This window comes from Myripristis murdjan, chromosome 16 (assembly GCF_902150065.1).
Source record: "Myripristis murdjan chromosome 16, fMyrMur1.1, whole genome shotgun sequence".
NCBI lineage: Eukaryota > Metazoa > Chordata > Actinopteri > Holocentriformes > Holocentridae > Myripristis > Myripristis murdjan.
In genome coordinates, this window is record NC_043995.1 from 13,505,097 (window position 1) to 13,523,153 (window position 18,057).

The following is an 18,057-nucleotide window of genomic DNA, read 5'->3' on the forward strand; positions in this document are numbered from 1 at the left end:
GAGACTCTGCCTTGTTTCATCATTTGAATGGAAACCCGCTGCAGCCTTATCAAGGGAGACAGATTGTCAATGATCATCCTCTACATTATCGCCGAGATCATAATTTACATCTGGCTTAGGTTCCTTTCTCTGTGCAATCAAATGGAGACACTTAAGGGTGAGTGAGAGAGGGCTGCAGAACAGAAGGGACGGGGAGGGCTGTGGAGCAAGGCGGCCTGCTGGGTGCAGGGTTGGCGGGCATGCAAGAGGAGCCAGTGAGCTGTTAAAATCAGCCCTATCACTGCTCTATCAAAGGACAGCTCTCTAGCCAAATCGCAGTCACACGCAGCGTGCCACACATTCAGGTCAATAAGCTTATAGGCGATTTACACAAACAACTCCTCGAGCAAGGTAGCAACAAAGTCATATTGGCTTTTTCTCTCCCTTTTAGCATTGTCTCTGCCAAGGAAGCCCTTGAAAATGTCAATCTCTTGTGTGCGACTTTAAGGAGCTCAGAGCACTCTAATCCTGACCATTGAGCCTAGAGACAGGTCGCAATTTCTGCAAAATGGAGTACAAGTAAGTATTGCTAACTCCTAGGCTGTATAGGATTGCACATTTCTATGTTATAAGTTTAAAATGATTACTGAATTCCAGACTAGTGCTGAGGCTTTAGAGACGACTCTAACCCACTGCCACTTTTCTAAACTCATCACAATCTTGCTGTCCTACTATTGGAGCCATAGCAATGATTTTCACAATCTAATATTAGTGGAATGCCTGCCATCCCTCCAGCAGTAGTAGTGCTAGTCAGTTGATATTGCATATTTGGTTGTTGATGCAGATTATACTGCAACAGATAAAGTCAATTCCGAGAAGCAACCTTTTTCACCAAAGTCAAGCATAGCTGTAAGACTTTTCTGCTATCTGAAAAATAGGTTTGAATTGCATGCAATTTGTGGCAGGCAGAGCACTCCAATGGAGGGAGGCTATTAGTGAAATGCCTTGCCACTGTCTCTTTAAATGCCAATAAATTCCCATCATTACAGAATCTGGCAGTTTTCCTCCCTGTCTGCAGCCTGGGTCTTTATCTCACTCTGCCTCAGTCTCTGAGCATGTAGATCTGGCCCAGTTAGATTGTCATACTTAACAAACATTAATGATTAATTTCCTCCACTGAGTCAAATGGGGCTAAAGGGATGACTCGATTCATCTTATCGCACCACAAATTAGCATTTCTCCATATTCTCCAGCATCAACTGTGCATTAAAATTCCACATTTACCATTCTGGGCACTGGCAGCTGTGGCGAAAGAGCCAAGGAGAGCTTCCTCCTCTGTTGCTGGAGATTCTGATTACTTCTGTGTTACACAAAGAGTGGCATAATTAATTCTGCCACTTTCTGTTTATTACTGTACAACTCTGACCGCTGAGAGTCAAATTATTCACCAAGAGGTCATATAAAGGGTCAAGGTGGGTTTGTTATTTTCTATGTTAAGTTCTGGTAGTCAGGTAGTCTTCAAATGTGATAAAGGAGAATATTTCTGCCTGCATTATGGTTCTGTAATTTGAGTCTATTAAAGGAGACTGATGCACGAGAATGCCAGCATTCACATTTAGTCATGCTACATGTATTCTGAGTCATATACACTCACCAGAATCAGCACCACACGGTATGAGCTAGTAAAATCATGTGACCTTGTTGCAAAAAAGGTATTTTACATCTAGGATATGAGACACATGACATGTAAATTTACTGTCACAGCTAACTAAGGAAGTCATTTGTCATCAGAAAACACTTGGAACGCACAAAGGGAACAGCTTGTGGCAACACCCTGTGCTGAACTTCACAGATACCCCCTTCCTGCTATTCCCCCCCAACAATAAAAGAGGGGGTAAAACAGCAAGGTGAAATTTCACAATTTCAGTAAAAAAAAAAAAAAAAAAAAAAAAGATGCCATTCGGTAAATAAAAAAAAAAACAGTATCTCTCTTACAATTATGGAGCTAGGTGTGTCAATAGAGTATAAATCTCGGTGGTGGAGTCAGCGTGTTCATCCGCGTGCTCTTCACAAGGAGGGCTCCATAAATGTGAAATTGACCGAGCAGAGGAAGTTGTTTGAGGAAAGATTCTTTTTAATCGCAAGCCAAGGTTACTTCTTAAGATATGTGGCTGTTTTTTTTTCCTTTTTTTTTTTTTTTTTTGCACAGAGCGCTCAATAGGTAGGCAGACCTCCTCTAATTTCATGTATATTAAAACAGTTTTCTTTCTCAGGGTCTCTCCTATTCTACCAAGCTACTTCATTTCACACCCATGTATGTTGTTTCAGAGCCATTATGTGTGGTGTCACTGACAAGGCCCCCTCAATCATTTCATGGTATTTGAATGGGTGTTGCTAGAACTGTAGCTGATACATTCTCCAAATAATTTAAGATGTCCACACACGGCAGAAAGCCTGAAGATTATTGTATTATGGATTATATAGAGCATATACAGTAGGACATTTTACAGGAGTGTAAACAGTGATGAAACCGAAACCGTGGAAGTGTCACTTTCCCTTTTTGGTTGAAGAATCGATGATGCTCACAGTTTGGAATCAGCAAGGCTTTACAAAGCATTATTGTGACAAATTCAAGGTCCACCTGCTGGCAACGTGTTAGGCAAATGCCACTATCAATGAAACAGACCAACGGGAGCCATAACACCGACTGCTAAACAGGTTAAAGGAGTAAACCACTGGCCCAATTTGTGGGTTCCCAAGCCTCAGGCCAAGATGGGGCGTCAAGGTGCTCCATCCACTTATCTAGGGGCCCCCATTTCTGCAAGGGTAAGGCAAATGGCTGAGTCTTTGGTGGCATTCAACTTCTTGACCTTTGCGCCTTTAAGCGGCTTTGCTACTTCACCGCACTCTGATCAAAGTTAATAAGTGCTTCATATGTTAATGAAAATTGGTACTCCTCTTTGTGTTCCTACAGCTTTTTAATACCTATTATAGGCTGAAACTTTTAATGGAGGTTTTAGGTCCCCCTGACAAGCCCATTTCAGAGAGTGACTACACAGATACAAGGCTAAGCTAAGACCAGAGAGTCACTGCTCAGTGGAGGAACCTTACACGGGAGACCTTATTCTCCGGGAAGCAGTAGAAGATAAAGGCCATGGGATGAGTGGCTGCTTTAAAACCCACGTTCAAGTCCGCACAGGGCTAATTACAGCACGCCATCACATTTGAGAGGGTTTAGTTAATCAAGGGGCTCTCTTTTTCCTCCTATAGTCGAGGAATAACACACTTAAACCATTTAATGCGGCCAGGATTGCGTCCTGTTTAATTCACGGCAGTTTCACATAAGTGGGGTAAATTTAAGCCACTCAGACATAGGTTTAAATTAGTTTTAAAGAGATCTAATTGAGGAACGGATCATGGGGAAAATGGCTACACCTGATGATTGCGCACAACTTGCCACAAGGAAAGAAAGAAATTTGGATAGTGCATGATTTGGGTCTTAGGAGGCAATGGGAGACTTAGCTAAGCTTAGATAGCAAAAGTAATAAAAAAAAAAAAAATCTGACTACTAAGGCATGTATATGACAAGGGACAGATTACTAGTGTCCCGGAAAAGGGGTATTTGACATTTTGGATTGCTATTTAGTTTGACTTTTATTCATAAACATGGGGAACGAAAAGGAGATTTGAGGCATATTCGCTCGCATGGTTTTATCCAAGACAATGGCAATATCAAATGGCTTTGACAAGGTTCTTTGAAGATTTTAGAAGTCATACTTTTTTTTTTCTAGCTTTGCCCACCAATGTGTACTGCACCATCTATTTTATAGCTACTGGGTCATTACACGACCATGCGCCGTAATTTGAAGTTTGCGTTGGGATACATTATGAGGGAGACAAAGGGTAAAGCGAAGGAGGCTTTGCTGGTAATTGCAATTTTCAAACAATTGTGCCTTTCAACTTTTCTTGAGAACAAAAGGAAAACATTATTGATACGATTACTAGGGCATAGCCTACCTGAAACATGAAAGATTTATTTTTCTGAGGATGTCTTCAATAATGTAATCCCACAAGGCACATCAGTTTAGAAGTGTGGAAAAATAATTCAAAACAATTTCTCTTTGAAAGGAGAAAGAAGAGACAGACATTCAAAGCATTGGTTCTTCATTAAAAAGTCAAATTTATGGCATTCATGCGCCAGCGAGAGTGGGGACACCTGGGGTAACGAAGCCATGCGACCGGGGGGTAGGATGGGGTGGGGATGGGAGGGGGGACAACTCTGTCATCTTCACACTGTAACCTGGAGCAGACCACAAATTAGCTCCTGTGATGGCAAGGTGTGACCAAAATGAAACAAACATACAAAGAAGCAATCTAATTGAATTGGAGTTCAAAGAGGACTTGGGCGCATTTGGCGATGCTAGGCGCTTTATAGTGCTGGACCTCCGAGCAGTAGCAGGTGCTGCTGAGTGTTCAGAGAGCTTTAGCAGGGCTCAAAGGGAAGTGCAACGCTCTCCAGTGCATTGCTGTACTGTAGCACACCTTCACAGCGCTATCACACAGGAAGAGCCAGTGTTGCTGATGCCATCTCTCTCTCAGATCAAACCACTGCTCTTGGGTGGATTGCGGGGGATCAAATATCAAAATGGATAGTTTCAACTCCAGGCAGTGATGCAGGAGAAATTCTGATACGGTTACAAGTTCTGCCAGATTGCTTGGTGTCCAGGTTTCATTTAACACAAGGTTTGAACATGTTGAGGAATTTTATTAGATGCCATTGGCAGGACTTTAACTTATTTTTGATGCTTGGCATAGGAGATGTTTAGCATATTGTCTCATATTAGGTGTTTCAAATACAGTTTAACAAGAGGACTGTGAAATGCTGGTGCAAAGTGACGGAGTTTAGGTTTAAATTGAACTTGACTGGGCGACTAAAAGAAGTTAATGATCGTCACCTTTGTTGCAGAAGTACTCCATGTCTTCACAGCTCATGTTCTCCGTCTCAAACTCGGCAGAGAAGTTCTCCTCCACTGAGAACTCGTCTTTGGCCAAGAGCTCGTTCTCCTCTGAGACACACTCCTCCTCCTCTTCCTCCAGGCCATCCTCCAGAGGACCTGAGGGAACACACACACACACACACAGACACACACAGACACACACACACACAACACACACACACACACACACACGCACACACACACACACACACACACACGCACACAGGGGAGATGTTCAGTAGTTTCATCACATCCTTCAGGCTTTCAAGAAAAACTTCAGTCTTTCCTTGTTTCCTTTGTTGAGATACTACAAATGCAGATACAACACCAAGCGCAGCACTGCACTGTACTGTCTATGCTCTACATGTTCAGATATTCAGTATAGACAAAGATAAGGCCGTGTCAATAAAGAATGTTATTATACCATAAGAATTCACAAAGGTCCTTTCATAATAGCTATTGAAAAAGCCCTTTGAGACTTTGCATTTTCTAAAAAACAAGCTGACATGCAGCCAAGGTGAGTGTTGATGTTAATCCCACTACCTGCAAAACAAAACCTCACAGAGAGGGAGAAAAAAAAGTTCCTTTCCAGACTTTTCATACAGGCATCAGCATGGGAGGAGGAAAGAAAATACTTTTATTAATTTGTTAGCCTTATCACAGGGTACAATGTTGATTTTCCATTTACATTCCATGCCTCCGGGTAATACACCAGTGCAATCTTAAAGGAGACACTTTTCCGTGTGATTAATTTTCCCCCCTCTGTGCAATATTATTTCTTTAAATCTAAATGATTTCAGAGTTTTGCTTGTAGCTGTACATCTCCTTTGGTATTTGCATATTACCATTTTGCTTCAATCAAGGGCGTTGATGGAATTACTGTACTGCTACCTGAATTGTATTAGTTCTGAAAAACATCTCACCCGGCATTTGAATGTTATTAAGATAATGTGCATCTTGCACACCTCTCTCTCCCTCCAAAACATGATTCCAGTGTCTCCACATGAATTACCCTAGTAAAGAAATGACGGAACATTTCAAGTTTGAGCTTAGTTTATATTTGAAATGACACACTCCTGGCAATCCCGCAGAAACCTGCATCATTTAAAAAATAAATAATAATAAAAAAAATCTCCTTCTCTAGCTGTGACTGTGTTTAAACTGAGAGTGAATAATCATATCAAAAGTGCTGTTGTCACTGCCTGCTAGATGTGAATTCTCTCTCTCTTTCTGCCTGTCACACATGAGCTATGTTGCAGCCTCTTGTGCATCATCCTGGAGCTCAAGCAGAGTACGTACACTGATATCCTCTCGACACCTTTCAGTGTGTTTGTTCTATTGTAGTGGGAGTGAGCCCCTCAGCTTTAATAAAGCAATAATTTCAGTTCAGAAAGTGGGGCTGGTGTGCCTCTCCTGTTTCTCTTTCTTCCCTCACGAAGCCTCATAAAAGACCCCCTGATCTCCACAAACTGCTTGCTCTTTTCATTAGTCTTATAAATTACTCCTTTGTAGAACCCTACATCTGCAGGAGCCCTGGACATGAAAAGAATTAGCACACAGATCTCTAATAGACACTGTGGAGGGAGAGTGGTGCTTTAAATTAGGATACAGTTTTATGATCTTATCTGATGCCTTCTGCTGATTCGCTGAAGAGTGAAGTGAGGCATGAAGTGACTCGATGAGTCTACCATCGCTTAAGATGATACTGGGAGATAAATATCGCAGTATCAAGGGGAGATTGCATGACTGGCATTAAATGCTCCTGCCAAGGCAATTGAAGACAGTGTGAAAGACGGGGGGAAATACATTTCTATACACACTCTGTACACATTCCATTACACAGCTGAATAAGAACTGTGTGTACAACTAAACGATTCTTCCTCGTTGCCGGCAAATAGAGCAACACCGCTGCACCATACAAAATAGACCTACAGTGTTGTGCGATAATGATGGCGAAGGCAGATTAAAGATAAACTTCATGGTCAATAAGACACAAAGATTAGCTAGATAAGATGAGATAGAATTGGGGTTTAATAGACTCAAAATAAGGGCATCTCAGTTCCCCACTCTAGCAGATACTAACTAAATTGGACCATTTTCAAACCGATAAAGATACTGTTGGCCTTCCTGAATATGGAAAAATTAAATACTCCACACAGTCGGAGACATTAAAGCGAGTCTGATGGCTACTTCTTGGGGACCGCGTAGATTACCAAAGTTTGTTCGCATTCTCACATGTTTAGTTTATTATACAGTATTCATTGCATGGAGAGACCTGAAATTATTTCAGAGACAGCAATGATAAGAATAATGACTTTCTAAACGACTAGCACCACACTCCTAACTCATTTTCTGATAGTGGCGTTCCTGCTATATTTAGTTGTGTACTGTTTAAAATCCTGTCACATTCACTGTGTGACCCACGCTTGTTGGTGCATTTCTATAGGCGCTGCTGACGAATGGGCCGGAGCAATGCCTGCTGCTTTACCCTCTTATCAAGCCTCCTCTGGAGTTCAGATGGCCAATGACACCATGGAGAGAGCGTCTGCATTTCACTTCTCAGCAGAAAACAACACGATCTGCTCTAGAAGGGGGCTCTCGTTACAGCGTACACGAGTCTGTGAAAAGCGAGGAATTTCAAAAATCCAGTTGGGGAGGTGATTCTGGAAGTGGCCGTACAATGCAGCAGCAGACACACAATCATTTAGGAATCCGCGTGAAAATCTTTTGGAAGTCTTCATGCTTTCCATCTATTATATGCACCATGTCTTTGTCAGTATAATCTGGGAATAGTGCTCTGATTCGTGTGGGTGTCTCACACTATTACACACTATTAACACTAGAAAGGCCAGGCTGAACCAACTGAAGCTCAACCTGCTGCTGCTTTGAATTTTACCATTTGAATATAGAAATATCTTTCTCCAGACCCACTCGCTGAACAAACAAAATTTGTCTTATTTTTGAAAAATCACACAGGGATTTAATGGTTAGAATTATCTTTATCCCCTTCAGCTGACATCTCTTTGGCCTTCTTTCAGACCACCCCTACATCCATTGACCTCTCCAGCATTAATTCATCATGTCCGCCCTGATACATTCTCAATCAAGGCTTTATAAAAGGCTCAGTTTCCCAAAAAGCATCTCAGAACCAAGACTAATCTCTGCTCAATTTAAAGAGGAAGTTTTGGGAAACTGCACCCTGCCTGAACCTCCTCTCAGTCAGGGTCGGTGTCCAGGTATCCCTACGCCCCCACAAGCCTGTCATCCACACCATCCACCCTGAACTGTTTCACCCACATTCATCAAGGTCTTCCTCTGCTGACTAGAGAAAGAAATCTCTGCCCTGTTCAAATAGTCATGCAGCGGGAGCAGAAGGCAGGAGCAGCCAGTGCTAATAGAGACATTGGTAGCTGAATGCAGGCTTGATCACAGTGGCTCTTTTGTTCATGGCATGGCCTCTGTCTGATAGGGATCGGCCATGCGGAGTGGAGCTCCGGAGAGGGATATGGTAATGCTTCCACTGAGTCTATAAAATGGGGTGATACTCTGAGACCATATGATGGACAGAGGATTAATGAGTCACAGAGGAAGGGGAGCAGGGAAGAGGAGAGCATGGACAGAGGTGGTGGAATGAGCATATCCTTCATGAAAATACTCTGCACACAAGTCAGTGACTTTCATTTTCAATGTGCCTCCGTGAGCAAAAACAGTGAATGCAAAAAAAAAGACAAGAAAACAAAAACAAAATCACACACAGCACAGATGCACCGACCTTGCCTCCAAAACTCATACTCTGAAAAAAAAAAAGAAGAGCTCCTAACAAATATGTGTGCATGTGTGTGTCTAAACTGTATGAGTGACTACTAATTTCATGGCACGCTTTTTCAGCCGTCCGCAATGTGGGGAGCTTGTGGCCGGGCTGTGATAGCGATACCTCACATTATCAGCAGGCTCCACAGTGTGATGTGCGGATCACAAACCCAGCCTCCTCTATAGCTCTCTAATTAGAGGTGAGGTAATTGAATCTGACAGAACAAAGCGGCAGATCTCTATAAGCATGGAAATCATTTTTGCTCCCACCTATACAGTTTTTCATCCAAAAGGTCCATTGAAAATGTGTCCAAGCTGGCCTGGGGATAAAACGTAGCACCTGAGACTAAACATGAATGCATAATGCAGCCCTAAAATCCAACAGGGCCACACGGCTCAACCCCTGCCAACTCCGTTCGCTGTGACTGGCCCTTTGTGCCAACACTGATACTGGACCTTCCAGACTTCCACGCTAACACGCACGTACTCCGCAGGACTCTCCTTACTTATGCGGGGGAGGAAATATAGAAATATAGACTTTGTCTCAAGTTACAAAGTGGCTGCTGCGTTCTTTACTTAGCTCCACACTGTGAGCCTCTAAAAACAGGCAGACTTAGATACACAGTCATATGTTTACCCCCGCAGCTGGAGAAAAGAAATGGATATACACTCGCTCTCTGACAGCAAAGTGTGAAAATGAGAATAACAGTTTTGTCTGGTCTTGGTGGGTTGCGAAGTGTAGGAGGGAAGAGAAAGAGAAGGAGGAGAAAGTGGAGAGAGGCAAGGGGAGACTGGGGGCGATATTCTCTCCTCTGCTCTAATGACCTTTGGGAAGCTGAGGGCTCCCTCAGCCTTGGAGGAGACCCAGTGTATATGTTACAGGGCTCAAGCCTCTAATTTAATCCTTGATCACTGTAATAAAATAGATACCATTTACGTAAATCTTAATAGGTTAATATGCTACAGAAACCCTCAGAGGAATTTTTCATTTCAAACACTTTTTAAATCTTAAGAAAAAAAAAAAAAAATAACAGTCCTTTTCCAAGTTACACACTCTGTGATCAGACTAAATGTGGAGCTAATGTTGCAACACAAGTCAAAAGTAAATTACCATTTGTATATTTTGCGCCTGTGAATGGCTTTGCTTGTGTGTGTGTGTGTGTGTGTGTGTGTGTGTGTGTGTGTGTGCGCGCACAGACACGTGCGTATGTTGTGTGGGTAAGTGTGTGTGCTGGGAGGAGCGTGGAACAGCTTCAGTGGAGACTGATGTGTTCTCAGAGCTGCAGTCTGTGACCAAGAATAAGCAATGGTATTGTTTAACTTGATTTTCCGGTTGCTAAGCAATGTAATTCTGGTGATTAGAAATGGCTGCCTTCCTAAATTCGGGCACTTACAATCAACAGTCAACAAACTGCTTCAAAACTCAGCAGCAACGCTCGTCTGGAAATTGTGGCGAAAAAAAAGAGGGAGGGCGAGTTCATCGAAGGCTGAATAAATGCATTCACATCCTTGTAAGACACACACAAACACACACAAACACAGAAGCATACACATACAGCCCTCTGTGAGGCGGCAGCACCACAGATGACAAGGCGTCTAAATGCATTCTGATGACATCATGCGTTTAGATGGCCCACTAAGTTTACATTACTGTACATTCGTGGCTTCATGCAAGACTGGGGCACACCCATTGGCTGGGAAAACACGACAGATCCTGCATCACTATTGGCTGATTCCACGTGACAGCTGCTGAAAGTGTTAACCAGATGCAGAATAACATTAATTTTCTAAGACATACAATTTTTTTCTCTGTGCAAATATCTCAAATACAACATAATTCGGTCGAGTATCTTATTCCAATCAGACACAACGTTGGATCCCGGCGTGTTTACAGAGTTGCTAAGTTCTGTGTTGTTGCGCCCAGTGTTTCTGTCAGGACTGTTGAAGGGGAATAACACACTCTTATTTCTTTATCCAATGAATTTGAATTGGAAAAGCATGAAAACATGCTGGCATTTGACTATGCCATTAAAATGCTGGAGGCACCTCTGAGCGTGCCCGAGGGCTTCAGCAGATGCCAGCCAGTTTCTCTGTGGAGTTAGCTGGGTCCTGCTTCACTCTACTCGTCTCTCTAGACTCTACACACACACACACACACACACACACACACACAAGTGGACACTGGGACAACGTCTGGTCACAAAGGTAGTCTTCCAAGCACTACGGGGTAAGCTAATGCATTGTAACATTCTCTTGCAGGGTAAACCTTGATTTGCAGGAGGCAATGAATGGTGTAAAAATTGTAGTAAAATGGCAAACATCAATACACGCTGTATCTTATTATGCATTCTCAAGTCCTTCCTGTTACACACTTGCTACTGCCGTGGCTGAATGATTTATTGGTGTCATTCTGTTACTTATAAGGAAATAAAAGTTAACCATGTGCCTCTACACCGGATGTGACAGCTGAAACAAAGCAGGTAAAATATGTGTGGTCTTAATTACTGGTTTATAAGCGAGCTTTTCACTAGAACGTTCACTTTTAATGAAGCCATTGAGTGAGGTTCCTCCAGGGAGCTATCATGGTTAAGTGGGGGCATCCATCTTCAGCCATTGGCTCGTCTGCAGAGGAGAGGAGGCTCTGTCTACAGCACACTCACCTCATATTGGCTCACTTTATCTCCACTAAGTAAAGTCTGTCCGAAGGTGGTAACTGTGGCTAGAAAAGACTTCTCTCTACCAGCTCAAGAACCTTAGATGAGGCTGAGGGGATTTTGATCCCGTAAGGGCACCAAGCACTTTACGGTAACATATGTCTTTAATACTTAATGTGATCCTGCTTTTTAACCTAAAGAAATTCCCAAGTGAACTATTCAGTGGCCCGCGATTCTGTGGGGGTGCAAAAGCAATAATGTAAATGCTGAAAGTGCCTCTGCAACAATTAGCTTTTAGTTGAGCATCATTTCAAAGAGTTTAATAGGGAGGCTTCAGAAAAAGAAAAAATGATTACTGTATCAAATAATGTAGATAAAACAATATTTCCCCATCAAGGAATTTCTATGAAATGGATATATCTAAGATGTCAATTTCATTGCAGCATTATGAAGGATGGGGGGTTCCTTTTGCAATAAATTCTTCATTAATTCAATTCTAATTTGCCTCTGGTTCCTATTTCTACTATTGATAGTTCCACTTCTTAATACCTCGGATAAGGGGGGAAAAAATCATTGCAATAACTCAGTGGAGACTGCGAGCGGCAGATATGATCTAAATATTACCAATGCCAAAAGAAGTGTGAAGTCTGATGAACATTTCAAAAGAACAATTCTTTATGGATCAGCTAAATCTTTTCCACTTTTTAATTAAAAGTAAAGAAAATAGAAGTTAATTATCCTGTAAAGATTAGCTGGTGGGCATCTTTCTGTAAATTAGTTCTAATTAAAAGGAAATTGTCAAATGACATTCAAAGCACTGTCCTTTAAAACACAGACCGAGATGGGCTTTTTTTCCCCCCAGCTTCCCTCCTAATTCTTGATCTGGCCATGTGAAGCTTCTTGCTGGAAGATTAGGATTCTGCCAGTGCTTCAGAGAGCACACACTCGCTGCTCCCTGGATACCAGGCCTCTAGCACACTGTGAAATACTGCTGCATCAATGGGGAGCTAGTGGCTGCTGGAGATAAATACTCCTTATTGATATATGATTGCCACTGATTGCGTGCCTGGGTTAGAATTGGGGTAAGACCAATGCATGTGGCCAATATTATATTTATATATATATAATAAATTTTATATATAATCAATTTCGAATCTGTTCTTTCCTTAACACAAGTACATAAAAAAATACATCCTGGGAAACCTTTTCTTTTATTTGCACATTTTATTGTTCAACAAAGACATTTTGTAAATGAATTCAGTAATACGCCTTAGAGTTCACACTGCTATTGATCAGTGTGGTGGGTCATGCAGCTTTAAAGAGCTGCTCAGCCCACCTTAAAAGGATTTTTTTTCACTGTGGGTTTCAGTGGAGAGTTTTAGTGTCCCATGATGGCTTAAATACAGTTTCATAGGCTTTTTCCAAACTGGTGAGAATTAAAGTCTGTGAGAAAAAATGAATCACAGTGTGGTCACATTTAAAAAGAAAAGATAAGTTTTCAACTTGTTTGCAAATATTCCATGCCACAATATTCATCTATTTATGACAATACATGCAAGAGTGAATTTAGTATATTTACATCAAAATTCAATTACTCCTGAAAAATTGTGAATCTTCAGTCATGACACCAAGAGGAATTTTTACAAATAAAAATCTCACCTTTTTGAACTAACATGTCATGCCCCCTCTCGTCAAACACTTTTCTCTCCCTAACCCATCACCCACTGGCTGACACTTCTGAAAGATGCCTCTCTGTGTTAAGCCCCGTCCCAACAATCTGTTTCAACAGGAAATGCATCCTACTAAAGAAGTAAGACACTCCCAAATTGCTGGTTCATTGTGACTTTAAAGATAAATCTTCAGTCAGTATCGGCCTTCAAAAATATCAGGCAAACCCTAGTTAGCATGTAACTCCCCTGCTCCCTAAACACAGCGAGTGCTTCACCAAACCTCCACTTCTATCATCACTTCACTAATAAACAATGAAACACACTCCATTTTCTTGCTTTTTTTTTGCTCTATTTTTTTTTCTTCTTCTTCTTTTTTTTTTTTTTTTTTTACATTTGTAACTTTCATCTGATTTCATGCGGATTTCATCATTCATTGTCTGGCTGCGTGTTGCTCTCATCCTCTCCCATTGTATCAAACCAGATTCCAGCAGTAGTCCGACAGAAGAGAGGAGAATGCTGCTGAAGCCCCTCCATCTGCTCTGGCTAATGATGTTGCTCTCCCTGGCCTGGAGGGGAACTGTGTGAGGGAGATTTACACCCATAATACCCCTGGGGGCCCTGGAGCCGCACAGCGCTCCAAAACACCGTCACTCCATCACTTTCTATATGATAGCTGGCAGAGCAGGTAACAATGGACCAGCAACAATGTCTTTTTGTATTACTGACAAGTGCCTTATTTGGTTGACATAACCTTCCGTGGTGTCTGAGGACACAGTAAAATGGGTGACAGCTAAACCATTGAGACATTGTGCACTTGCAACAATCATACCAGACTATGTTTTTTCCCCCTTTTTTAAATATCCAACAGTGTTGATGATAGGAGGCAACTGTGAATAGGAGTGACTGAGGAAGAGGTGGCGTTTTTCTGCGATAAACTAATTGGAATGATGACAAGAGAGGGAATCAGGTATCGCAGCGAGTTGAGGTGAACTGAGTTTCCCCATTTACGCTATTATAAAGGTTTATAAGCTGCAATTACGCTTCAATTTGAGAGCTTTAGACCCACTATAAAGCTCTGTGTGGGACTGGTCTTGACATCTATCTCCTAAAACAAGTGATTTAAATGGTGAGAGGCAGAAAGAGAGAGAAAGACAGTGTGCGTGTGTGTGCGAGAGAAAGAGAGTGAGAGAGAGAGAGAGAGAGATTGAGACAGGGAAAGACGTAGAGAGCTACACTCCGCAGGGATTGAGTGTTCACACACAGTAAATGGAAGTGGCACAGCTCTGACCTTTGAGCTGAAGCATACGAGCAAAGTGAAGGCGCTGTCAAAATATTGCTTCAGAAATGACAATCCACCTCACCAGTCCCAAGTCTTGACATGGCAGGCAAGTGGAGAGCCGTAACCTGCTGATCCCGACATTACAAATGAGGGGATTATCATGACAACAAACCGCAGCTCGACACACTGCATACCCTAAAGATATTCTGGCATTGCCCCTTATTATCAGAAAATGTCCAACACAGATAGCCAATGGTGACACTCGGAGCAGGGACGCAATTTCAAAAGGAAACCGCTGCAATATCGCTAATAATATATTTTAATTCAATTATTTTGTTTCCAAAATGACTTATTTTTACTATCAACTTGTCTTTGTCATTATGATACCACGCTTGCGCTGTTTCTGAACTTGGAATTTGGTTGTAGAGCAGCTTCTCCTCATCTCCATTTACAGCCATGTAATACTCAAGTCCACAGAGAATAACTCAATTGTAAAGAATACCAAAATATCACAAGCAAATTACTAGTGCTCTGAGAGGAAGCTTGGGAGGAACAAAGACAGGCAGCCATAATTATATCTTGGCGTGTATAGCATGTCAATGGGCCACCTTCGTTCTGGAGGGCATTCCCCTGGGCCCCTCAGGCATCAAAATGATGTCCAAATTATTTTGTGCTCTATTGCAGCACGACGCGATTATCATATTTACTGGTGGTGCATTATGACAACATTGATGTTTACACCTGTCTCTGTGAGAAGGCAAGGTTTACACTCTGTAATTTAGCAAATGTACAGTATGCATATGAGCTTGTTGGCAGGGATTTAAATTAGGTCAGAAATGGAATACATCAATAGCAACCCATATGTGCATCTTTCTCTTTCTTTTTTCTCCCTCCCCTCCCCAGCCTTCTTTGCTCAGAAGCTTGGCGATGAAGCAGCTTGACGACTGCAGAAGTGTGATATGTGCAAATCACATTTGCAGATGAGCTTGAAACTCCCTTTTAATATTCAGATATCAGACATCCCGCACTGAGAAGCCCGCTAAGACGCGATTCGGGGGAGAAAAGCAAGATCCGCGTCATTAAGGGAATCGTTAGAGGCTCGGTTTACATTTTACATATTTCACAAAAATGTACGACCAAGTAAAAACATCACCAGTTATCTGTGATAACAATGCAAATTTTTGTCAGAAAGCGCATGAAGATTCTGTCAAAATCCAAAGTCGTCGCTCAGGTCTTTCTTTCTTTCTCCCTTTCTTTTTTTTTTTTTTTTTTTTTTTTTTTGGCTTAACACCCACAGCTTATTGGCGCTTTGATTTCTTTCATATTTTTCCCTGAGAAGTCACACAGGCTTGTGGAGTCAAAGACGGTGAAAGGTATGTTTGCCACGAGGCACAGGAACACGTGTCCCCATAGTCTGCCAATAGCTCATCAAACACGCAGGCCTGGGATGGATAGAAGCCTGGCTGGCGTTTAGGACGTCTAAACAGCATCCGCTCTGCCACACACACTAGGACTCTCTCCTGTTTACTTGCTTTCCTCAGAGCCACAAAGAACAGCCCTCGCCTCCTGACCATTTTCTGCCCATAAAAAAACGCACGACGGCGACAACAACGCCACCACAAGGTTACATTTTCCTCTTACACCTGCTCCTTTATGGTGTACAGTATAGCGCTCTGACAATAATTTTGCTTACTGCTTAACGACTTCAACTTTTTCATTGGAAGACAGAACGTAGCCCCTGCAATTTACCCCTACCTCCTTCATTTCCCCGTGTCTTAGCCCTGCACCAAATTTGTCTCTGTGCCATTTTAATTACAGCCAAGGCAATCTTTATGGTGGTATTCTGCGAGAACACCAATCTGCAAAAAAGGTGATAAGTAGAACCGCCACCCAGCTTTGGTATCAGTAATAAACAGACACTTAATTGAATAATTTGACCTAAGAGGCTGATCCTGGGAAATAGCATGTTGGAAAAATTATTTTGAATATTGAAGACAGTTCAGTGTTTTGCATGACGCCTGCAGTAGGAAAAAACACAGTGGATTTGGCTGGTTGCCCGCCAACTCGCCAATGTGGGCCATGGTGAGTCTTTACGGAACAGATAAGTGAGCCTTTGGTATCCTGGAAGCACTGAGATGTGTGCATGTGTGTGTGTGTGTGTGTGTGTGCATGTGTGTGTATGTGCACTATATGTATGTGGGGGAGGGTGAGAACTGTGAAGTGTGCCCACTCCAGGTCCATCTCCAGCTACCAGCCACATGGGCACTTCCCCCTGCACCCATCCCCCCACCCCACTACCACCCTCTCTAAACACACATACACACACACACACTCACACACATACACACACACTCACGCACACAGCAGCTTTCCGCAGAGCCTTAGAGACAATGACTCCCGGCCCCTTCCTGTTTAAGGATAGCTGTCAGAGGATGATGGCTCAGATTCAACACTGCAGCAGGTTTGCACAGAGCTCCCTGATAAAATGGAAAAAAAGAAAAAGGCCTCTGCTCCCTCTCTTCTCTCTCTCTCTCTGTCTCTCTCTCTCTGTCTGTTTCTGTCTTTCTCTTTCTCTCTACATCGCTCACTCTCTTCCTCTCTCTCCCCTCCACAGTTCAACACTGATTTGACTGCTAGCATAATTTTGTGGAGGAGACTATTTGCAGATGCAGCAGAGTTATCAATCCGAACAGACACACAATCCGGGTCCAATGTCACTTCTCCTCATTATGTTAATGGTTAATACATGCAAATGAAAACATTCCGGCAATTTGATTTCTTTGAAGATAGTTTGCATATTGTCTTAGCCATAATGATGGTACACTTTCTCCCCAGCTTCGATTTATGCAAGGCTAGTTAGTTCATTTTTATCAGCTCTGAGTTCATTTCTAGGGCTACTGGAATGTGTTTTCCCCTTCCCCTCACTATTTAACTAATTAGGATTCAGGTACCATAAGCAGATTTTTCACGCTATTGGTGTTTTTCTTAATTAAGAAACAAATGAATTCTCCCCAGCAAAATAGATGGAACAACGGGATAGGGTGCCAGGGGCCAGATGCGGCGCTTCTTAATTAGAAGTCACTCCATTGTCTGAGGTTTTTTAATGAAGCTCCAATCTAAATGGATATCAAAAAAGCTTCTAGAGAAGAAAAAACACACACGCACACACACACATACCGGCCATTTAAAATAATAAGGAAATAAAGATAATGAAAGACAAAAGATATGTACTGGCAGCCCCGGCTCACACCTTCAGTTCAGCAAATACGGTGCTCTCGTCACCTCTGGATGAGACCTATTTAAACAGCTCGATCCCCCGTCTGCCCCTTCCTGCCTCCAGCCATGTCTAATGTTCTGCCAAGCCAACACTGAAACACTCTCTTTTCAACTTCTCATCAAAGGTGGAAGTTTCATTACCCCCGTGGATGGCTATCAACTAACTATTTCTGAAAAACTGTTGCAGCTGTCAAGTTTCTGTCTTGGCTCGAACTGCAAAAAAAAAAAAGAAAAAAGAAAAGAAAGAAAGGCAGAAACAGTGGCAGCTATAGTGGTTTCCATGATTATCATATCAATGTCATTGTGATGTGGTGATGTTTTTACACGTTGAAGGCAAATGTAAATTTCCAATTAGCTGGAACAAATTGTTTCCTCCACACAATATAGGAGAC

General features: G+C 42.3%; 1 protein-coding gene across 1 annotated transcript in view; it reads right to left on the minus strand.

Moving 5' to 3' along the window:
- zfpm2a (zinc finger protein, FOG family member 2a) overlaps positions 1 to 18,057 on the minus strand; it is a 118,076-nt gene that overhangs the window by 81,446 nt on the left and 18,573 nt on the right. The window contains exon 2 of the mRNA XM_030072671.1: positions 4,935 to 5,093. Coding sequence (XP_029928531.1) covers positions 4,935 to 5,093 — 159 coding nt within the window. The remainder of the gene's footprint in view (positions 1 to 4,934; positions 5,094 to 18,057) is intronic.